Source organism: Diuraphis noxia, unplaced genomic scaffold (genome assembly GCF_037042655.1).
Source record: "Diuraphis noxia isolate RWA-SAM2 unplaced genomic scaffold, SU_Dnox_SAM2 contig0002, whole genome shotgun sequence".
Taxonomy (NCBI): Eukaryota; Metazoa; Arthropoda; class Insecta; order Hemiptera; family Aphididae; genus Diuraphis; species Diuraphis noxia.
In genome coordinates this window covers 9,399,950-9,421,199 of record NW_028301712.1, presented here as the reverse complement: position 1 = coordinate 9,421,199, position 21,250 = coordinate 9,399,950, and the positions used below count along the sequence as shown (strand labels likewise).

General features: G+C 27.4%; 1 protein-coding gene and 1 long non-coding RNA gene across 6 annotated transcripts; one reads left to right on the top strand and one right to left on the bottom strand.

Moving 5' to 3' along the window:
* Positions 1–3,654: 3,654 nt before the first annotated feature.
* Positions 3,655–8,232, bottom strand: LOC107167153 (platelet-activating factor acetylhydrolase IB subunit beta homolog). 5 transcript variants are annotated; one of them, XM_089220459.1, is made up of 6 exons: positions 7,900–8,231; positions 6,783–6,870; positions 6,511–6,694; positions 6,206–6,412; positions 5,968–6,090; positions 3,655–4,384 (listed from the first exon to the last, which is right to left on the bottom strand). In XM_089220459.1, the coding sequence occupies exons 3-6, from the start codon at positions 6,568–6,570 to the stop codon at positions 4,136–4,138; spliced, it is 639 nt and encodes a 212-aa protein (XP_089076585.1). In that variant the 5' UTR covers positions 6,571–6,694; positions 6,783–6,870; positions 7,900–8,231; the 3' UTR covers positions 3,655–4,135. The 5 variants fall into 5 exon arrangements, with proteins under 5 accessions (XP_089076585.1, XP_089076584.1, XP_015371556.1 ...); XM_089220458.1 differs by lacking the exon at positions 7,900–8,231 and adding an exon at positions 7,046–7,697; XM_015516070.2 differs by lacking the exon at positions 6,783–6,870 and having other exon boundaries at positions 6,511–6,587; positions 7,900–8,232.
* A 4,285-nt stretch (positions 8,233–12,517) lies between these two features.
* LOC149058080 (uncharacterized) lies at positions 12,518–20,931 on the top strand. Its single transcript, XR_016190580.1, has 3 exons — positions 12,518–13,174; positions 15,952–16,117; positions 20,864–20,931. It is a non-coding gene; the product is annotated as an uncharacterized LOC149058080 (long non-coding RNA).
* The last annotated feature ends 319 nt before the right edge of the window (positions 20,932–21,250 follow it).

Sequence of the window (21,250 nt, the reverse complement as noted above, 5' to 3'; positions counted from 1 at the left end):
ATAAATTTTAGTGCATATAAATTCGGGCTCTAGTTATGACTAATTTAAGTCCCTACTAACTATAATAGGTACGAGGTATCTTCTATAGTTCTTGTGTATAAAATAATACAATCTAATTATAACGCTCATAACTGGCTTTAAAATCATTAAAATATCGGTGAATGTCAACAATCAGATATTCTAATTATTAAGAAATCTAATACTTATTTAAGTTTTTGATAATAGTTCCAGAGCCGGATTGGACAAATTAGGCCCATCGAGTTTTTTGTGCTTTATCAGCCCATTTACAAACTTAATATCAACAACACCTACAACCATAATATGTCCACAGCCAGTGCAAGTCCAACACTCAAACTCCATTTTTTCAACTTAACACTCTAAACACATTTTCAGTCAGCAGCCTCAAGATTTGAACGGCCCAAAATTGTCGCGGCTCAACCGGTTTTATTCTGTAACTCACCGAGCCAATCCGGCCCTGAATAGTTCTAGTGTTCAATTCATTATAATATTAAACCTAAGAAAACAAACAATTAAATTTGCATTAGTGCTTTAACAACTGATATTCTCTGAAGTGGCTACACATCCATTTGTTATCTCAGTCTTACAAGTGCATTATAATAAAGTGTTTACGCTCAGCATATCACGTATAGTTCCGTTAGTTTAAACATTAGATTAGTGAATCGACCTATTATGAAACTTGATGTTAAGAACATTACCTATCTGTGTTTGTATGAGGTATTTTACAAGAGTTTAATTTTGTAGTAAGTTATGCGTTTATAAAAAAGCGTGATAGTAAAATGCTCATAACTCATTTATAAAAACTAAGTTATCGTAAAAAACCCACATACAAACACAGATAATGTTCTTATACCATCACGTTTCATAATAGGTCAATTTACTCTAATTTTTAAATTAACAAGAGTTAAACGTGATAATATGCTAAGCGTAAATTTGTTACGTTGCGCACTTGTAAGTTGTAATAGAAGGAGACACAAATATGGTAACCTAACTTAACCTCACCTAACCTTTATAGTGCCTAGTTGTTCTTAGCACCCAGCTCGGTACTACTAATAAAGGTGTGCTATTCATTCGATAAACTCATTCAAAACTTGCACGATAATTTATATTTTTTTGGCGTACTATATCTATCTTTATATATAACCGTATTGTGTAGTCAGTTTGTCACTGTGGTTTTTATGTACCTACATAATTATGTATTATAATATAATATGTTGAATATATACTATACCATAATGTGTGGTCAATGGTCAATGATTATAACTTATATGATTTATTGTGCAATAATTTTTTTTATAGGTGTAACAAATTACAACACTATTTGTGTTTTAGGCGTCTTGGGAATTACTAGATATGGCAGTGGAGGCCAAATGTTGGATAAGAGGATTTGAATGGGTACCTACTTATGTGGTTAAGGAATATTTTATAGAAACATTTAGATTCATCACTTATTGTTTTATTTTTATACAGAATGAAAAGAAAAATTAGAGACGCAGGGGTTATTATTCTACATTACTATACTCATGGTTGTAGACCGTTGTTATCATTTTTTAAAGGAAAATTGTGTATTTGATAATTGAAAAATATAATCCAATTGTTATTGGTTTGAATGATATACCTGAATATAATCACAAACCTACCAGATTCAAGTTTTTTCAAATACAATTCATATAAAACAACAATTAAGTAAAACTAGCTCGTCTCCGTCTTACAAGTGCGTAACATAGCAAATTTAATGCTCAGCAGATCACGTTTAGCTCCGTTAGTTTGAAATTTAGAATAAATTTACCTCTTACAAAAATTAAAGGTAACATTATTATCGAGGACATACCTAACGTAGGCTTTTTATTATATTTTTATTTTAAAGTGAGTTATGTGTATTTTAAGATATACAAACAATTTACAATTTTAAAATACACATAACTCACTTTAAAATTAAAATATAATAAAAAGCCTACGAGATGCCCTCGATAATAATGTTACCTTTAATTTTTGTAAGAGATCAATTTACTCTAAATTTTATACTAACGGAGCTATACGTGATCTGCTGAGCACACAAGTTGCTATGTTATGCGTTTGTAAGACGAAGACAACGTATGCGGGTGTAGCGTCCTCTTAATCGAATATCTCAATGTTTTTCTTACGTACCTACCAAATATTAAATATGCCACAGAACCTACAATGGGAATTAATTGATATTCCTTTTTAAATAAAAACTAAATTTAAAAATAATATTGATATATAAATATATAATATTATACAACGATTTCACTGTTATGACAACAATGTAAATGTGTATATAGGTACAAGGTAGACGGCAGTGCCGCCGACGACGTAGCATTATTGCAGCAGACGTAGGAGTACTGGGGGTTGTAAAGATGTGTGAGTGCACACGCCACACGGCAAGCAACGCGCATCGCTATGTAACAATAGCGCAAACTTTGTACTTCCAATAACTATTTAAATCATTATTTTTTTGGACTTTTCTCATTAGATGGCTCATCTACACAACAAATACTTGCGTTAAAAAAAAAAAAAATCGTGAAAATCGGCCCGGTAGAACTTCAGATAACCAGCGCCGCGCTGGATAGAGACTTTTCGGCCCTCCGAGATTTTAAATTTCTACCGGCCCTCAACAAAGTATCAGCCCATTCGAAAAACATTTTTTATGATCACTCTTTTAGTATGCGTGCTTTAAATAATAATTGTTTCTCTAAAGCACATTTACAAATTACCTATTCAATAGGTACATTATATTAAGTTACTTAGTATACTTCAGTTATATTATTTAAAAAAACGCAAAATATAAGATAGATAATATGGATAATATAAAATATAATATAGATCACCTGGATTTATGCAATTTGTAAACATTTCATTTTATACTCATCAGTCATGGCCTAAGTATGACGATTTTTAATCAATTTTTACTGATCTTGAATTTTTACGCAACCCACCAAGATTTTCTTGGTAGCTCGTCAGTTCAATCCGGGCCTGTATAACTGTCATAAGAAATCGACTCACGTTTTAATAATATAATAGATATTTACCTTATTTAAATGGCATAGGAAACAATTATTATAAATGCTTAAATATTTTCAATAAAAATATTATAAATATAGGCACTAATAATAAAATTATATAAAAGAGTGATGGCATTATACACAATAATGTATTTAGAATTTTGATGCTCTGGCCCCTTGGGTACACATTTTTTTAATACCCAAAAATTTTTTTACACCAGCAATTTTCATCATCAATAAAAAAACTTACAACACATGTAATAATATGATATACCGATTTAATAGAATTATATAAATATTCCTTGATAATCATTGTATACGACTTTTTTACATTAAGATTGTGGTTAAAATCATTATAAATATTAAAATAGGTCCAAATATATGTTTATAATTTATGAGATTATCTTCTATGTGGGTGTACTTTGGTGTCTTATTCCTAAATTATAAATATAGCTTATAATTATTAGTAACAGGGACATAACTTATCTAATAGTTAATAACGAGTATCTATTCTATAATTAAATATTTCTATACACATTTTAAAGAATAAAATATAAAAACCATAAATTATGAAAAATAAATAGCTACTTCCATCAGAAAAAATAAAACAAAATTTCATTTAATCATTTGATAAATTTATTGAGAAGATTACACTATCATAGTATTTTTGAAAAATGTATTTTAACACATTAACTGTCATGTAATTGCCAGATATTGTCAGTAATCCTCAAATTGTATGTGTATCATTGTCACCACCCATAAATGATTATGGTTTTATATTATTAGCTTTTCCATGGCGCTACAATAATGCGAAGGCCAGAATTATTTGCATTGTAAAAGTGTGATGGCGTTGTAAGAATCTTTACATTTTTTTTGATGTATTGAACATATTTTTAAAATTTTTTTTTATTAAAATAGTTTGATATACAATTAATTTGGAATAAATATATGATATATGTAATATAATTTGAAAATATACATGACTTATTAATAATACATATCAAGTAACCGATGGCGGTCATGTGGATATCAACGTGTTAAGTCATATTTAAAATTTTAAACAAAAATATAATATTATTTAGTATACAGTATACTCAATTATCAAGAATTTCTTTAAGACGCTCAAAAATTGGATTGAATATTTTACGATAACCTATTTCAGACGGATGAAGATAATCTGGCGCATCTTCTTGACTCAATGTACCATCTAGTTGCAGCAAATGAGCATGAGCAGTGAATAATTCAACTTTGAAAATACTTTTCACTTTTTCACTGAGAATTTCATTAACTTGAGTTCCCAGAATTCTCAATGGATTCGGATTAGGACCACGTGGTAATATTCCCTAAAGATAAATATCATTAAATATACAATGAGATGAGTTCGAACTTCAAAGTGTTAATAAGTAAAACAGGTTAAAATTTTTTTGTTCATACAAAAGTGCTTTGATTAAAATAATAGGAATGTGTGGAGCATTATATACTAGAATTCCTATTATTTTGATCAACACAATTTTATATACAATAGTGTTCAAACCTTTTTTAGTTCACACTGTTCACAGTCCAAATTAAATTACATACTCAAATGAGTATGGTGAACCGAAAAAAAAAATGTATAACTAACATTTTATTTAAGGTATTATTAAATTACAAATATTTGTAACATTTACATTTAAATTTAAATTCAATATTTGTGTACATTATAAATATTTATTTATATTGTATTAGTTTTAATTATACATTAATATTAATTTTGAAATAAACATATTAATATAAAAGTTGACAATGTTTTTTAGAAGCTAATTTTGATTCTGGCCTGAAGCACAATTCTAATAATGAATTATTAATGACATTTTATTTATTTTCTTCTCTGGTTTAGAATAAAATCACTCAATACAAAAATTATAGAGGATAATATTTTTGAGGATATTGTCATATATAATTGACTAAAATATGATGTCTCAAAATAAATATCTATTTACATTTAAATTTTTTTAGTATATATATATATATATATATATTAAATCCAATACAAATTGTCCTTATGAAGAACAATACTTTCATCCAAAGCTAAAGAATGAAGCAGAGCAGTGTGGTCCAACCTTTTATAGTTGACCAATTTACACTTTCATAAAAACACCGGGGGCCGCCAGAAGAAAATAATTATATTATTACCTATTTATATTTTATTTTATATAATGCACAAATTATTTATTATTATTATTAATATTTAATGTTTTCATGTTTAAAATTATCAAAAAATTACTAAACAATTAATTAGGCTAGGAATTTTTTTCTTTCAGATATGGTAAAAATTACCCCCGGGAACTCCCGCCATATAACAATAAAATGTAAAATTTAAAGTATAATTTGTAATAAGATGGTATAAATTGTTTACCTTCTTATTGCGATTTTGTTATAATATTATTGTGATTTAAAATTAAAATTGTTGGAGGGGCCAAAAAAAAAGCTTTGCGGGCCGCGGGTTGGACCACCCTGATGTAGAGTATGTAAGATACACCCTTCTCCCACTGTATATCACTGTCAAACAGTAACACTTGCAATTTCACATTAAATATTAAAGTAATCCAGGCATGTGATTATTAATTGTATTGACTCTTCTATTAACAGTTTGAATGAGAAATTATCCACCCATTTTGCAATTTCTAAGAATATTAGCCATTTTTATTGCACAATTATTGATGAATTGGTCAATTCACAAGTTGGACTACACTTTTTTAAATTATGAAATTTAAATATAAACTCGTATCACTATGAAGATTGCACATTTATTTGATCTAAGCAACTTGATCACTATCATTACCAAAACAAATATTTTTTTAATATATATTTTCAGTTTGGTATTTATAATTTAATATTTATTGGTAAAAATATTATGAATTAAAAAAAAATAAAATAAAATTCTTACTATGATAATAATGTAGCAATCAGGAAGTTTCGATCTAATTTCATCAACAATAGCTAATATACCTTCTGAAATCTGAACAGGAGTATTATCAACATTATTTGATCCAACATTAAGAATACAAACCTAAAATAAATTACATAGACAGTTTATAAAACAATAATATAATATAATACTTGAATAATTAATTTATATGATTATGAAAAGATTAACTAATACTAAATTATTTATTTATATCTACTTTTGGTTTTATGTGATCAAGAATGTCATTTTTTACTCTCCATAGCACATTTTGAGTTCGATCACCACTAATTCCAAAGTTTAGACTTTTTAAAGGTACAAATTTATCATTCCATATTGGATAACATTGGATGAATTCAATAATAGAAGCACCAATTAAGAGAACATTTGGATCTTGAGTCTTGGCTTCGGTCACATAACGTTGGTGCTAAAAAAGAATAAATGATTAATTTTTGGTCTAAATAATATTTAATATGATATACTTTTTTGTTATTTTTTTATAAATTTTTTATATTTTATACATACTTTCATTTTCCATTCTTTGTCACCAATATATGGAATTGTTGGAACAACACATGGATTCATAGTTTAATGGAAAATTACTGAAAAATATATTTAAAATGTGACCTATAGGCTAGAGCCGTGTTTCTTAACCTGTGTTCCCTAGGGTTCCGCGAAGATCACTTGAGGGTTCCGCGAAAGTGCTGTGCTGTGTTTTTATCAAAATATTTAAAATATCAAAAACATATCGAAATAGATTGAATGTGACGCCGACACTAAGATTTTCATTAACAAACCTTACTCCAGATATTGATAACATATGCAGTCATATTCAAGCGCAACCATCCCATTAAGATTCATGCAATAATTGTATTATTATTTTTCCTGTTATTACAATCTAATATAAATTTAATCTAATCTAAATATATTATAATATGTATAATGTTACTTCTCAATATAATCTAAATTCTAAATAAATAATTTAATTGTATTTTTATACAGTGTATTTAGTATTTAAATCACTAAAGTTTAGTGCATTTCTAATGTTGCCGCTAATCACCGTGTTTTGTGTATCCTTCTTTTTTAAAGATATTTTCAGAGGGGTTCCGCATGAAAAAAAAATTATTGCCTGGTGTTCCGTGATATCAAAAAGGTTAAGAAACACTGGGCTAGAGGCTACTATTATGTATTTAATATTGATAAACAGTAGTTCAGTAAAACCATGATATTGATGTTATATAGTGAGAATGGGTGATATATCAGTAAATTTGTGTTGTAAAATAATATTTTATCTAATCTATATTTCACCCACAGGGCCACAGACCAATATAATCCTCCTAATTGAATGCCTCACTTGCATTTGTAGTCTTACAAAAGCGTAAAATAGAAAATTTACGATCAGCAGTTCACATTTTAATCTAATCCGTTAGCTTAAAAATTAGAGAATAAACCTATTAAGAAACTAGATGGTAAGAACATTATCTATATTTTGTTTGAAGTATTTTTATGATAATTCAGTTTTTAAGTGAGTTATAAGCATTTTTATCTTACAATTTATTATACACGCAAAACTCACTTAAAAAATGAATTATCATAAACATACTTCCAACAAAACACAAATTATATTCTGACCATTAAGTTTTAAAATAAGTCTATTCAGTATTCACTCTAATTTATAAACTGACTGAGTAAAATGTGAACTACTGAGCAGTGATGGGCATAAATGAGATACCTACTTCGATTATTGAAATAAAATCGATTATATTATAATTGAATGATATTTTTGGTGGTGACCTGCGAAATGTATAAGCTATAATTAAATTTAAATTGCATCAAATATTTTATATTATTCAGTAGTCATAATAAGTTAAAACTAACAGTTTACTATAGTAAAAAATAATCTGTATTTCTTACCAATAGAATAGGATTATTAAAAATTTTGGTGTCTAGCGATTGACATGATAACTAATTCGACAATGTCCATCACTATTATAGTTATTACTAGATTTTTCGTTCATAACATCTCGATTATTTTGATCGAGTGATCTCTCGATAATGGCAAAATTTTAATTGAAAATTTCAGTAATCGCGCGGTCAAAAAAAAAACAAATTATAAAAATTTGAATATAAATTATAAATTATAATATAAATTAATTGATTATGAAGATTAATGAAAAATGATTATTTTTTGATACCACGGACTTAGTTCTAAGACCATCTTATTCCGTGATTTATACCCATTTAAACAAAAAATATATAAAATTATCATTATTAACCATTTATCAATTATTATTGATAAGGGACGGGTACCATCAATATATATATATATATCCACCTTGGGTACCACTTTCCGCAGTTTTCCCATAGAATATTCTATGGTTTTCCCGATTTTGATAACAACTGATAAGAACAAAAAAAAAGGCTCTTGCCAACCTATAAAAATTACCACAAATCCCAATTCCCGCATCGTTAACCAGCGATTAAATTAAAAATAAAAATATTAAAAATATCAGTTTAATATCAATACTCAATAGTGATTTTTCGAATATAAAATTAAACCCTGTTTAATTAGTTTTAAATCGGCGAAGTTAGGCTTTAATCATTATAAATTATAATTTATTTGTTATTTCAATTTAATTTTAATTCATTGATTAATGATCTTACTAAATTATTTTAAACTTTATATTAAGATTTAGATTCATTTTATAAGCAATTTGGCTTTTAAAATCGTATTAATGGTTACTATTGTATTATAATATATTATTATAGTAGGTATTATAAATTATGATTTTTTGATTGAAGTGCAGCTTTAATATTAGCGAATGCGAATGTATTAAAACTTACTAAGCTACAAGAAATAAATTGTGTATGCAAATTTGAATATGCCAAACAAAACTACAATAATTAGCCATATTTATTAGAAAGGTATTCATTATAATTTATTTTAATTTTTAAAAAAAATAATCATTTTTGGTAGTGCAATTAAGGTGTTTTTAAAATATTATAAAATTCTTTATAGGCTTAAATTATATTATATTATATATTTTGTTAATTGAATAATAAAGGTAGTATAGCCAATTAGAAAAAATTTAGTACAATATGTTATAATAGTGTTCATCCATCCAGTAACTGAATTTTCATGAAATAAATTTTATTTGTTTATTTCACCATCATAGATAATCTAACGAATCCTCACTCAGACCACTAGCCAGTACTTCTCACTCTTGACACCTCTCCTCAAAAAAGAATAATTAACTGGGAAAAATTCCAATCGATACTCACAAACGACATTAACCTGAACGTTAGTTTAAAATCTCCAAATCAACTTGAGGAATCAGTACAATATCTAACATCAACAATACAAAATGCAGCATGGTCCTCTTGTAAACCAAAAATAATTGATAATTACAATCAAAGTAATCCCTCTTTGCCTACCTATTTAAGATCTCTTATTGTCCAAAAACGTCGTGCCAGAGCAATCTGGCAGAGAACAAAATATCCCACCGATAAAACTAATTATAATCACCTATGCACATTACTCAAACGACAAATGGCGAAACAACGTTCAGAAGACTTCGCCAAACAAACTAGCCTCTTAACCGAAAAAGATGGCTCTCTGTGGAAAACCACTAGAAAAATCTTAAAAATCAAAACAATGTCATTTCCAATCAAAAAAATAGACGGCAGTCTCGCACTCTCGCTATAAACGATAAAGAGAAAGCAGAAGTACACAGACATCACCTCTCCCAAGTCTTTAACCCAAACGATTCCACCATTCCTTCCATAGAAAACAAAGTACGCAATTTTCTAGATAGCCCACTCCCAATGACACTTCCACCCAAACCATTCACTCCAAATGGGATAAAATTATTCATACAAAAATTTCCACTAGGTAAATCACCTGGTCATGATTTGATAACAGCCGAAATAGCCCGCAGACTTCCAAACAAAGCTATAGTACACATCACTAATATTTTTAACGCAATACTCCGACTGTCATATTTCCCGATTCAATGGAAACTTGCCACAATTATTCTCTTCCCTAAACCAAATAAACCAATAGATAACCCCTCCTCATATAGGCCAATTAGTTTGTTACCTTTCTTTGCAAAACTTTTAGAAAAACTCATACTAAACAGAATCTACCCAATCATCAAAGAAAAGAAACTAATTCCTGACACGCAATTTGGATTTAGAGAACACCATTCAACCATCCATCAAATGCACCGACTAGCCGATACTATTGCCTATTCTCTGGAAAAGAAACTGTACACTTCTGCAGTATTTCTTGATGTTGCACAGGCCTTCGACAAGGTCTGGCATCCCCCTCTTCTTTATAAACTAAAATCGTTCCTACCCCCATCATACTACCTTTTTTTTAAATCATACCTCAACGACCGTTACTTCTTTGTCAGGTCAGGAACCGAATACTCCAGTATATCCCCAATAAAAGCTGGTGTTCCTCAAGGGGCTCAAGGCGCTGTTGTATCTCCAACTCTTTTTAATTTATACTCTGCAGACCAACCCACTAATCCGAATACACAAATAGCTGAATATGCCGACGACAAAGCAATATATGCCACCCACACCGATTCTGACATGGTTTCAACTACTCTCCAAAGACACCTAAATGATCTATCACACTGGTACTCCCTCTGGCGCGTCAAAATTAATGAAAACAAATCTGTACACACCACCTTTGCTCTTCGCCACAGACAACCTCCTCCGGTACATATAAACGGCAAACCAATACCAAACTCCGACACAGCCAAATATCTAGGTCTAACCTTCGACAAACGTCTAACATGGGCTAAACACATACACACAACAAAATTAAAATTAAATCAACGACTCTACTCTCTCAGACCTATTCTCGGTAAATTCTCAAAATTATCCCTCAAAACAAAAATTCATATATATAATCTTCTTCTTAAGCCTATCTGGCTATATGGCATACAGCTCTGGGGCACGGCAAAAATATCAAATACAAAAAAAATACAAGTGTTTCAATCAAAAATCCTCCGACTCATAACCAATGCTCCTCCTTATATTTCAAACCACACACTTCATACAGATCTTCACATTCCGAAAGTCACTGATACAGCCAAGCTATACTACTCAAAATTTAGGAATCGCCTTCAAAATCACCCTAATCCCCATATAAAAAAGTTATTATCCATCTCCATCCCAGGAAATCCCGCCAGGAGACTTAAACGACAATGGCCCCGTGACCTCATAAAGTAAACATAATATGAATACACCTAAATAATTGTAAATTCAAGTCGAAGTACCTTCACTGGACGGTTTCTTCTCTCAAGACATTCAAGCTATTGCACTTAATTAAACATACATTATGCTTATTGTACTTTTTTTGTAGTATAGATTGTATAAATTCTAGATTAAAAAAAAAATTGTTTATTTGTAACTTTATAATAACACAAATTTTTGTGTGAAACTATTCAATTTATGTATATATTTAATAGATATCAAACGCTGAAACAAATTTTTCTATATTGATAACTAACAATACAATTGTATCAAGATATTTCTCTTTTAAACTATCAAAATTAATGTTTTTAGTATTTAAGTTTTATTGTATTACAAAAATAAAACCGTTTTTTAAATTTATTTTATTCCTAACATTTAAAATTATTTATAGTGTCGTAATTGTTTGAAAAACTGATTGTTTAAAGGACTATACAACTAAAAAATCCTATTTTTTTTTATCATGTGAAAATGTAGTGTTTAAAAAAAGAAAAATTTTGGTAGCATATAAATTTTTGTCGGACAATTACTTCGGTGTTTATTTATAAGTCGCGTATCACACCGTCCGCCGGGCCGTATCTAAAATACACGCGTTGTATTTATTTCGCTTGATTAAAATAACTATAGAGAAAAATAGATTTAAGATATAACTTACTAAAGTACATTTATAAAAAGGTTATAAATTTCTTTAGATGATCATATTATTATTACAGTATTAAAATTTGTTTCAGGGTAGTTTATACTGTTTATAGGAAAGATAAAAAACTAAAATATATAAAATAGCAAACATATTATATTAAATAAGAATATAAGATTATACATTGACTGTATAAACTAAAATAAAATACCTAATTAATAATTATAATTATAATAAACTTTAATTAACTGTTAAACAAATGTGTTATTGTAATATTTTTAGTTTAAGAACTAAAATAAATATGTAAAAAAAACCTCACAATAAGATATATTAATCCAAACAAATATACATGTATTATACGTAATTGAATTATTATAATATATAATAATAGCTAATTTAGCTGATTAGATTATATGTACAGTAGAATCCGCTTAATTGGGACACATTGAGCGGTGACCTATTTGTCCCCATTATCCGACTGTCCCGATTAACCGGATAACTAATAAACCGAAACTATTAAAGTGCATATATATATCCATACATAATAACTTTATTTAAAAAATACATACATACATACACACTTAATTCATACTTTATTTAAAAATTACATATCATTATTAGCAGTTGTACATTATGTTTACAATTTAGTATTATATTATATCGTAAATTAATTAGATTATTATTTTACAGGTGCACTTTTGTTGTCGTTTAATTTTTCATATTGTTCACGAATAGCTATTTCATTATTTTTCAATCGGCTTAGTACCGATTTAGACGTGCCTATTAATTTCTCTAACTCACGAAGACTAGTATTATGAGGTTGAGCCTTAATTTTATCCAGTATAGAAATTTTTTCAATCAATGTTAAATCTTTACGAGACATAAAATTATTACGTACTATCACAAACTGGGAATAATAAAAACGCACATACATTAATGCACATCGACGAACGAACTTGAACTAAAGGTTTTCGATTTTGTACGTAGGCGAGTTGACTCTTATTGTGGAAATGGAAAAAAAAATGATTGACATAATTGACGTAAGATATACGTACATTGCCTGTACATATACGTGGCACGTGCGTATATAAAATACTAGCTGATCCCGTGCACTTCGTTGCCCGTTAAATGTACTAAATTTATATGGCTCAAACTTTGTTCAATTCGTTATTTAATGATCGGTGTATGGTGTTCAAAACTTATTTTAACTTTTCCGTTACATGGAATAAAAATTCTGATTTGCAGAAGTATAATATTATCAGATCGTGGACCTAGTGCTGTTTGTACGTAAGTGTATGATTTAAATCTAAAGTATTAAAGTTATACCAAGTTTCCATTTTTACTTAATTCCACTAACGGTGAATTAATATAATCAATTAATACAAAATCCTTTTTTTGTGCTACCTACTATTACTTTTATTTTATTATTATTTTTATATTTATTACAGGCTGCTTTTAGATATGTTGATCCTAGGTTGCCCATGTATTGTATAGATATGTATTGTAAATTTGTAATATCTTTTAAAACTAATTAAGTTTTACAACGTCGATGTAATATTATTATATACATTATGGTGTTATATAAGCCAAAAAGATAAATTATAATAATGCATATAATAATGTTATAACGACGTTGTAAAACTTAATTAGTTTTAAAAGATATTACAGAAAAAGATAAATTTATATTGACATATTTTATTTATCTCAATATCTCTTTATAAACAGTATTGTTTTGTACTGCCTTTTGTGGCTAATATAATCAAACTACTGGCAGAGCTAACTCTAACTAACTAACTCATTTAAGAATAGTAATAATTATTATCCGTAATAATAAAGTAATAAATGTGTCAACACATAAATCAGGTTGTTATAGCAACCAATTATATACAAAATTTCTATCGTAAATCTCAAAATCCCAGTTTGAGCAACCCTTTAAAATGTGAATTTTGAAAAATCCCTCCTTATTGCACGGTGAAAATATGAGAAGAACCCCTATTCCAAATTTCAAGTCTGTACGTTGAGTAGTTTTTGAGATACAGTGATCAGTGAGTGAGTGGTATTTGGATTTTATAAGTATAGATAATAGAGCCATAAAGATTAGATAATTACAGTTTCGATAAGAAATCAGATAATTTAGGCCAAAATATCTTGTTAAACGCTTTTTTTTTTGTCCCTTATAACCGATGGTTTGTCCCGGATAAACGAAGTTAAATTGTATTAAGCTTATACATCCGTTCGGGACTATGACAATTTGTCCCCAAACCCTTTATGCGGTGTCCCAAATAAGCGGATTCTACTGTATATTATATTTTTAGATAAATCTTTAATATCTCTTTGATTTTAATTCTTCATAAGGAAGGCGAAGTGTTGGATAAATTTTATAAAAAATTCTGGGTTGTTGGTATTACATTCTTTTTGTACATCAAATTGTTGTGTAAAATTTCTTTTTCAGCTTCTTCGGTAATTTTTGTCATTATACCATGTTTCCAGTTATTTTATTCTTTATTGCGTTTGTTTTATACTATAGGGATTAGAGTTGTTATTCCATCATGTGTGGTCAAAAAAATTCGTGAACGTTATCCTGAGGAGAACGTATTATATGTTGGTTTCCAAAACGCGTGATTCGTGTAATCTATTACTTAATACAATCCATTAAACATTTAACATTATAATTAATAATATACTATAAAAAATAATATCAAATATATAAGTTGTTTTATTGTAGTGTAAACCTACTATATACTATATACTGTATTCAATTTTATGAACCTACCTTATTTGAATTAGTACTTAGGTATATTTTATTGTGAGGTTTGTTTTACATATTTATTTTAGTTCTTAAACTATAAATTATAATAACACATTCGTTTAAACTTTAATTAACAGTGTATAATATTATTTAATATGATATATTTTAATTTTTTGTCTTTCTTGTAAACTATCCTCAGATTATACTGTAAAAATAATATGATCATCTAAAGAAATGTATAACCTTTTTATAAATGTACTTTAGTAACTTATACTTTAAATCAATTTTTTTCTATAGTTATTTTAATGGAGCGAAATAACTACAACGCGTGTATTTTTGATACGGCCCGATGGAAGCGGACGGTGTGATTTTATGACGTCACGCGTTTTACGTGACTTATAAATAAACACCGAAGTAATTGTCCGACAAAAATTTTTATACCACCATAATTTTTCTTTTTTGAAGCACCACTTATATTTTTACATGATACAAAAAAGGATTTTTTAGTTGTATAGTCCTTTAAAATGTATTAACTGTATCAACCTTTCCAGTATTTATAACTTATTTGTAAATTTTTTCAAATTAGTTGAAGTTTAAATAAGATTCACATTTTCCATTATATTTTACTAAATATTCTAACTCTGTCAGTATAGGTTAAAGTTATGCTGTCGTGTGCTTAAGCTTATATAACGATCCAATGACTTGTTTAACTACTTATTGTTCTATTAAAATTAGTAATTGTTTTGTTCACTTTTTTAAACACATCCCTGCTTTTGAAAAGAGAGTTAATATTTAATTAATGTATCTTCTTTACAACAATACAACTATTACAACATGTATGTTCTTTAAAATGTCTTGGTTTGATATTATTATAATTAATACAATTTGCAATAATTAGTTATTATAACTTGAAAAGGTGAAAAATTTCACCACCTTCATTGGATTTTAAAATATGCTCCAGATTATGAAAAAAAGTGTTTGACTTTATTCAATAAGAATCTTATTTGAAAGAATACAAAGTTTTATGTATAGTATTTTCAGTATATATAATAATGTGGGTGTTCTTTGCTCCTTGAATAAGATAACAGAGCTTGCGCTAAAGAAATATTAGAACTAGTGGCGTGGTGAACTAAAAATATTCCAGAGGCAACCCCCCATATAGATGACCCACCCCACATGTATTTGCATGTAAATAAGTACAATCCTTGATACCCACCCCCCCCAATATTTGAAAAATCCCAGAGGCTAATTGCCTCTGTAATTACTCTTTGCCACGCCACTGATTAGAACTGCACTTATACTGTTTGTATTGCAGAAGTAAAAAAATGTTATGCTCGCTTCGCGCGCACATAACAAAACAAAAAAAGGCGGGTAAGTCGTGGATGTCGCTCTGCTGTACAGTAGGTTACTGTAATGGATGGAATTAAATTTGAATCCAATTTTATCATCTTTATCACGGAACAGTCTACTTTTATAAAAAGGTAATATAAAGGAAACACCATATTACAAAAAGTAATAATAAAGGTAATGATAGATAATAATACTAAATATAATGGGTATAATTGTAGTCGCGTAACGGAAGTAGTTTTGGGCGGTAGTCGTAATAACTAATAATAGCCGTAGTCTCGTATAATAGGAAAGTACCTTTTATTTAAACTATCTATGCTGACTTATATTTTTAATTGTTATATAAATTATATAGGTATTGTATTTTCTTTAAAATGTTACCACAGTAATAATATTATTACACACCTAGTAAGTAATTATTTTTATTGTTTTATGTAAAATCATATTTTGTTTTAAATATTTAAAAAGTGTTACATTTAATTACTTTTCTAATTGTTATTTAGTGTTATATATTTTATTTTCCTTGTAGCAATATGCCAATATTAGATATTAATTACCTTTTCTGTTTTTAACATTTTTAAATTATTAGGTACGTTTGATTGATTATTATGTTGTGACCTATTTAAGTTTTTTGTTTGCCTGTGCACTGTTACATAGGTGGTAACTATAATATACTACTCCAAAATACAAAATCTATTAGCTGATGAATTTGTCTAGATTTTCAACTAATTATCTTATCATTTATATTATGAATGTTCAAGTACCTACTGTGTTTGAAATTTTCTAAGGCTAAGTTAAACTGTTCAATGACTGATGTTTTAAAACTTTGAATGTTGTGTTATTTTTAATGTGTATGATTCAGCATTCTTTCAAATGCGTTTATTATTATATATTATCCATATATTTTGGAGAATAAATTAATAATATCAAATTTTTGAACGAAATATTAAGTTCAAATAGTCCTTAACTGTTAAGAAGGTATTCTAAACTAATATTTAGTATAATAAAATATACTACTTATACAGAGGGTAATATTTAAACATGCTCACCTAATTTTTATGCATTTATTCAAATTCTGATTTTTGAAATTTTTAAATATGCTTGAAAACCATATCTCAAATTTGAGATGTATGTACCACTTAAGAATGATCCTGTAACATACCACAGTACAAACTTCGGTTTTTAAAATATGAACTTTATTCGCTATTAATTTTTCAGCAGACATTTATTGATATATCTAAATAAAAATTTAGTTCTTAAGTATCTACTATATATGTGTTAATTAGATTATATAGCTTCTAGCTAGGGATATTAGATGGTATAAACATTTTAGTCATTACCATTGATGTCCATATTTCACTAGTACAAAAAAATAACAAATTTTAAAATAGTATGGTCTTTAGGTATACTTAACAGTTCACAATCTTAAAAATTAGATTTGAATAAATGTTGTCTTAATAAAGGTTAAAGGGAAAAATAAGACGAGCATGCTTAAAAAAATCACAATTTACAAGTATCTTAATTAGATGCTTAGATACCTGAGATTCAATAGTATCTTGTATCTTATATGTTATAAACCAATACAGTTATGAGAAGTAATACTCCATGCTGAAAGTATTTAAAAATGTATTCAATACTTAAAAAGTATTTGAATACCTTTACTCAAATACATTACAGGACTATCAGGACTGCTAATATCTATTATATAGGTAGCATTTAATAAATAATAAATAAGTAGAACCTATTACCTATAATTTATAAAGTACCTATTACCTATGTAATAATAAGTTTTGATAATTTTTTTTTTTGTAACTTTTCTTTTTTAATTGTTTGTTTTGTGACAAAGTAAACTGTTTCATTCTCATAATAGTGATGTAGTATTGGAAACTATTAGTCATTATTTCTGTTTCAAACAGACACAATTATTATGAATTATAATTATACTATGTTAAGTAGGTATAAAGTGTATAATAATATATTATAGGTCAAGTATTTTGTATTGAAATACAATTTAAGTTATGTAGTTTCTAGTATTTTGTACAAAAAAATTGCGTAGAAATATACTTGATATTAAAGCGTTAAGCGATAATTTGAAACATTACATTTTTAATGGCTAGTATTATCCTCAGCTTGGATACTTAGTATAGTCATATAGCAACCGTATACTATAAAACATGAACTAAGATATTTATATGTATTTATATTTTAGTTCATTTTATAATGAAATGAAAAAAAAAAACTTTATTTGATTCAACACTCATTTGTGATCTTTTACACGATTCACAAGTCGTACTATGTTTTCTCTTACAGGATTTATAAACAACCCTACCAGAAACATATTATCTGATTTTACTTTCTAAAAATTATTATTTTTAAAACGATACAAAATTAAGTTAACCAATAAGTAATAATGTGATCTATAATATATTGTTATTACATTTACAAATTAGAATTAAACATTAATTATATACTCTTATAACCATAATTCAATATTTCAATACCTAGTATTGCAGTATGCCAGTATATGTACATAAATAATAATTAATAATTGTGTCGTGGAATAATTTAATCACTTTTCATTCTTTTTTCGTAGTTATATTTGGAGAGCAAGTACGAAACTATAATGCAACCAACATATTACTTTTGAGTTTTTGACACTCACTTTATATATTTTATTATAGGTACATATTAAATTTACAAATAATTAATGTGGCGTACGTATAATAAAAATAAAAATTCTATATTAGAATTAAATTAGTAGGTAGTTTTGTGTAGAGTGTAGGAGTATAGGTACCAAGGTACTTAATAAATAGGATTAATAGATACACTGTGTCACTGTATAATGTGTAATATGATTAATATAATACTAATGGGTATTACTCAACCCACAAGCCACAGGGGTACTAGTTATATTATTGGATTAAGATTTAAGATTAACAAATCTTAGTAATACTAAGATAGGTGCTTATCTAGTATCCACTGTTAAATACATTTTATAATATTCAGGGAAGGTAATAGTTTTGTGGTGTAATCTTGTAATAACTTTAAGAATGTGAATACTAATGCAATTTCCACTAACAAAATTTATAATTGTGTGTGCCTCAATCATTATCTATATAAACATATAGTTGCAGGTTACAATTAATTTCATAAATGGTTTTGATCCAAAAAAATTCAACAATTTAATATTTTCAGTCAAATTTAGGTACATATTATAAATTGTAATAATCAAAATATCAGTTTCTTCAATAGTCATGTGATGGTCATATCATCTTGAACTCTTCAAGGATCAATGCAGTCTCACCCCGGGACAAAATTTATGTTCTTGAAAATTTAAAAATCGATCCTAAGATAGAAAAATTGGCAAATCAAAATTTCCCTCCAATGTTTTTTTTGTTTTGAAAAATTCTAATTTATAACCTAATTAATTCAATGAAAAAACTTCTTCAAAAACAATTTATCCAGAGTACAAATTTTTTATATATTTAATGCCTAAATGGTTTACGAAAGAATCTCAAAAATATTGAGTTCTAGCAGATAATCTAACATTTATATTAATTCAGAATGACATAGAACGATTCTAAACGATTTCGGAACAATTGCAGTTTAGCAACCATGCGATTTTTTAAAATTTTTTTTTCGAAACCTAGGTAAATCGACGTTTTAAAAATGATGGTGCCAAAAAAAAATTGTTTAAACACTTATTTTTTGAGTTATTACGATTTGAAATTAGAAAATTTCTAAATTTTGAATTTCGAATTAATTTTTTTTTTTTTTGGTGGGGGGGGGGTGTACAGTTTTATTGTACAACTTATAACAGTGAACCTGATAAGAACAAAAAAAAAGGCTCTTGCCAACCTATAAAAGTTAAAATAAAATAAAATAATACATTAAAGTGTAACGAAGGGCATGGGCATATTCTTCGTTTATGTCCCTTGAATAGTGGCGAATAGTGCGGCTATCGATGGATTTATAATAATAATTTTTAGAAAGTAAAATCAGATAATATGTTTCTGGTAGGGTCGTTTATAAATCCTGTAAGAGAAAACATAGTACGACTTGTGAATCGTGTAAAAGATCACAAATGAGTGTTGAATCAAATAAAGTTTTTTTTTTTCATTTCATTATAAAATGAACTAAAATATAAATACATATAAATATCTTAGTTCATGTTTTATAGTATACGGTTGCTATATGACTATACTAAGTATCCAAGCTGAGGATAATACTAGCCATTAAAAATGTAATGTTTCAAATTATCGCTTAACGCTTTAATATCAAGTATATTTCTACGCAATTTTTTTGTACAAAATACTAGAAACTACATAACTTAAATTGTATTTCAATACAAAATACTTGACCTATAATATATTATTATACACTTTATACCTACTTAACATAGTATAATTATAATTCATAATAATTGTGTCTGTTTGAAACAGAAATAATGACTAATAGTTTCCAATACTACATCACTATTATGAGAATGAAACAGTTTACTTTGTCACAAAACAAACAATTAAAAAAGAAAAGTTACAAAAAAAAAAATTATCAAAACTTATTATTACATAGGTAATAGGTACTTTATAAATTATAGGTAATAGGTTCTACTTATTTATTATTTATTAAATGCTACCTATATAATAGATATTAGCAGTCCTGATAGTCCTGTAATGTATTTGAGTAAAAGTATTCAAATACTTTTTAAGTATTGAATACATTTTTAAATACTTTCAGCATGGAGTATTTTGAATGGTATTTTAAATACTTTTTAAAGTATTTTTGTATTAAGTACTTGTTTGTATTGAATACTTTGGTTTTTTATTTCGAACATTTTATTTTTATTTTTTCATTAAATTCAATACACCGCTGTCAAGCAGTGATTCAGTGGAGCGGGTATTTAGTGTGGATGGACCAGCCATGACCAAAAAGAGAAGCAATATGACTGATGAACATTTTGAAAACATTGTGTTCTTGAAATGTAACAAACATTTATTCAATAAATAATAAATAAAATAAAAATTATTACAAACTTACTATGTGTCTATATTACGATAAATCATTAGAAACCTACTTTAAAAACCAAAAGTATTTGAGTAGTATTTTAATAATACTTTACTATTAAAGTATTTGAGTGTATTTTAAATACTTTAAAAAAAATGTATTTGAGTATTTACTCAAACACTTTTTAAAAGTATTCCTTACAGGACTGGATATTAGACACCTATGTTATGTCTTATTTTCATGATATGTTATCAACTAATAAT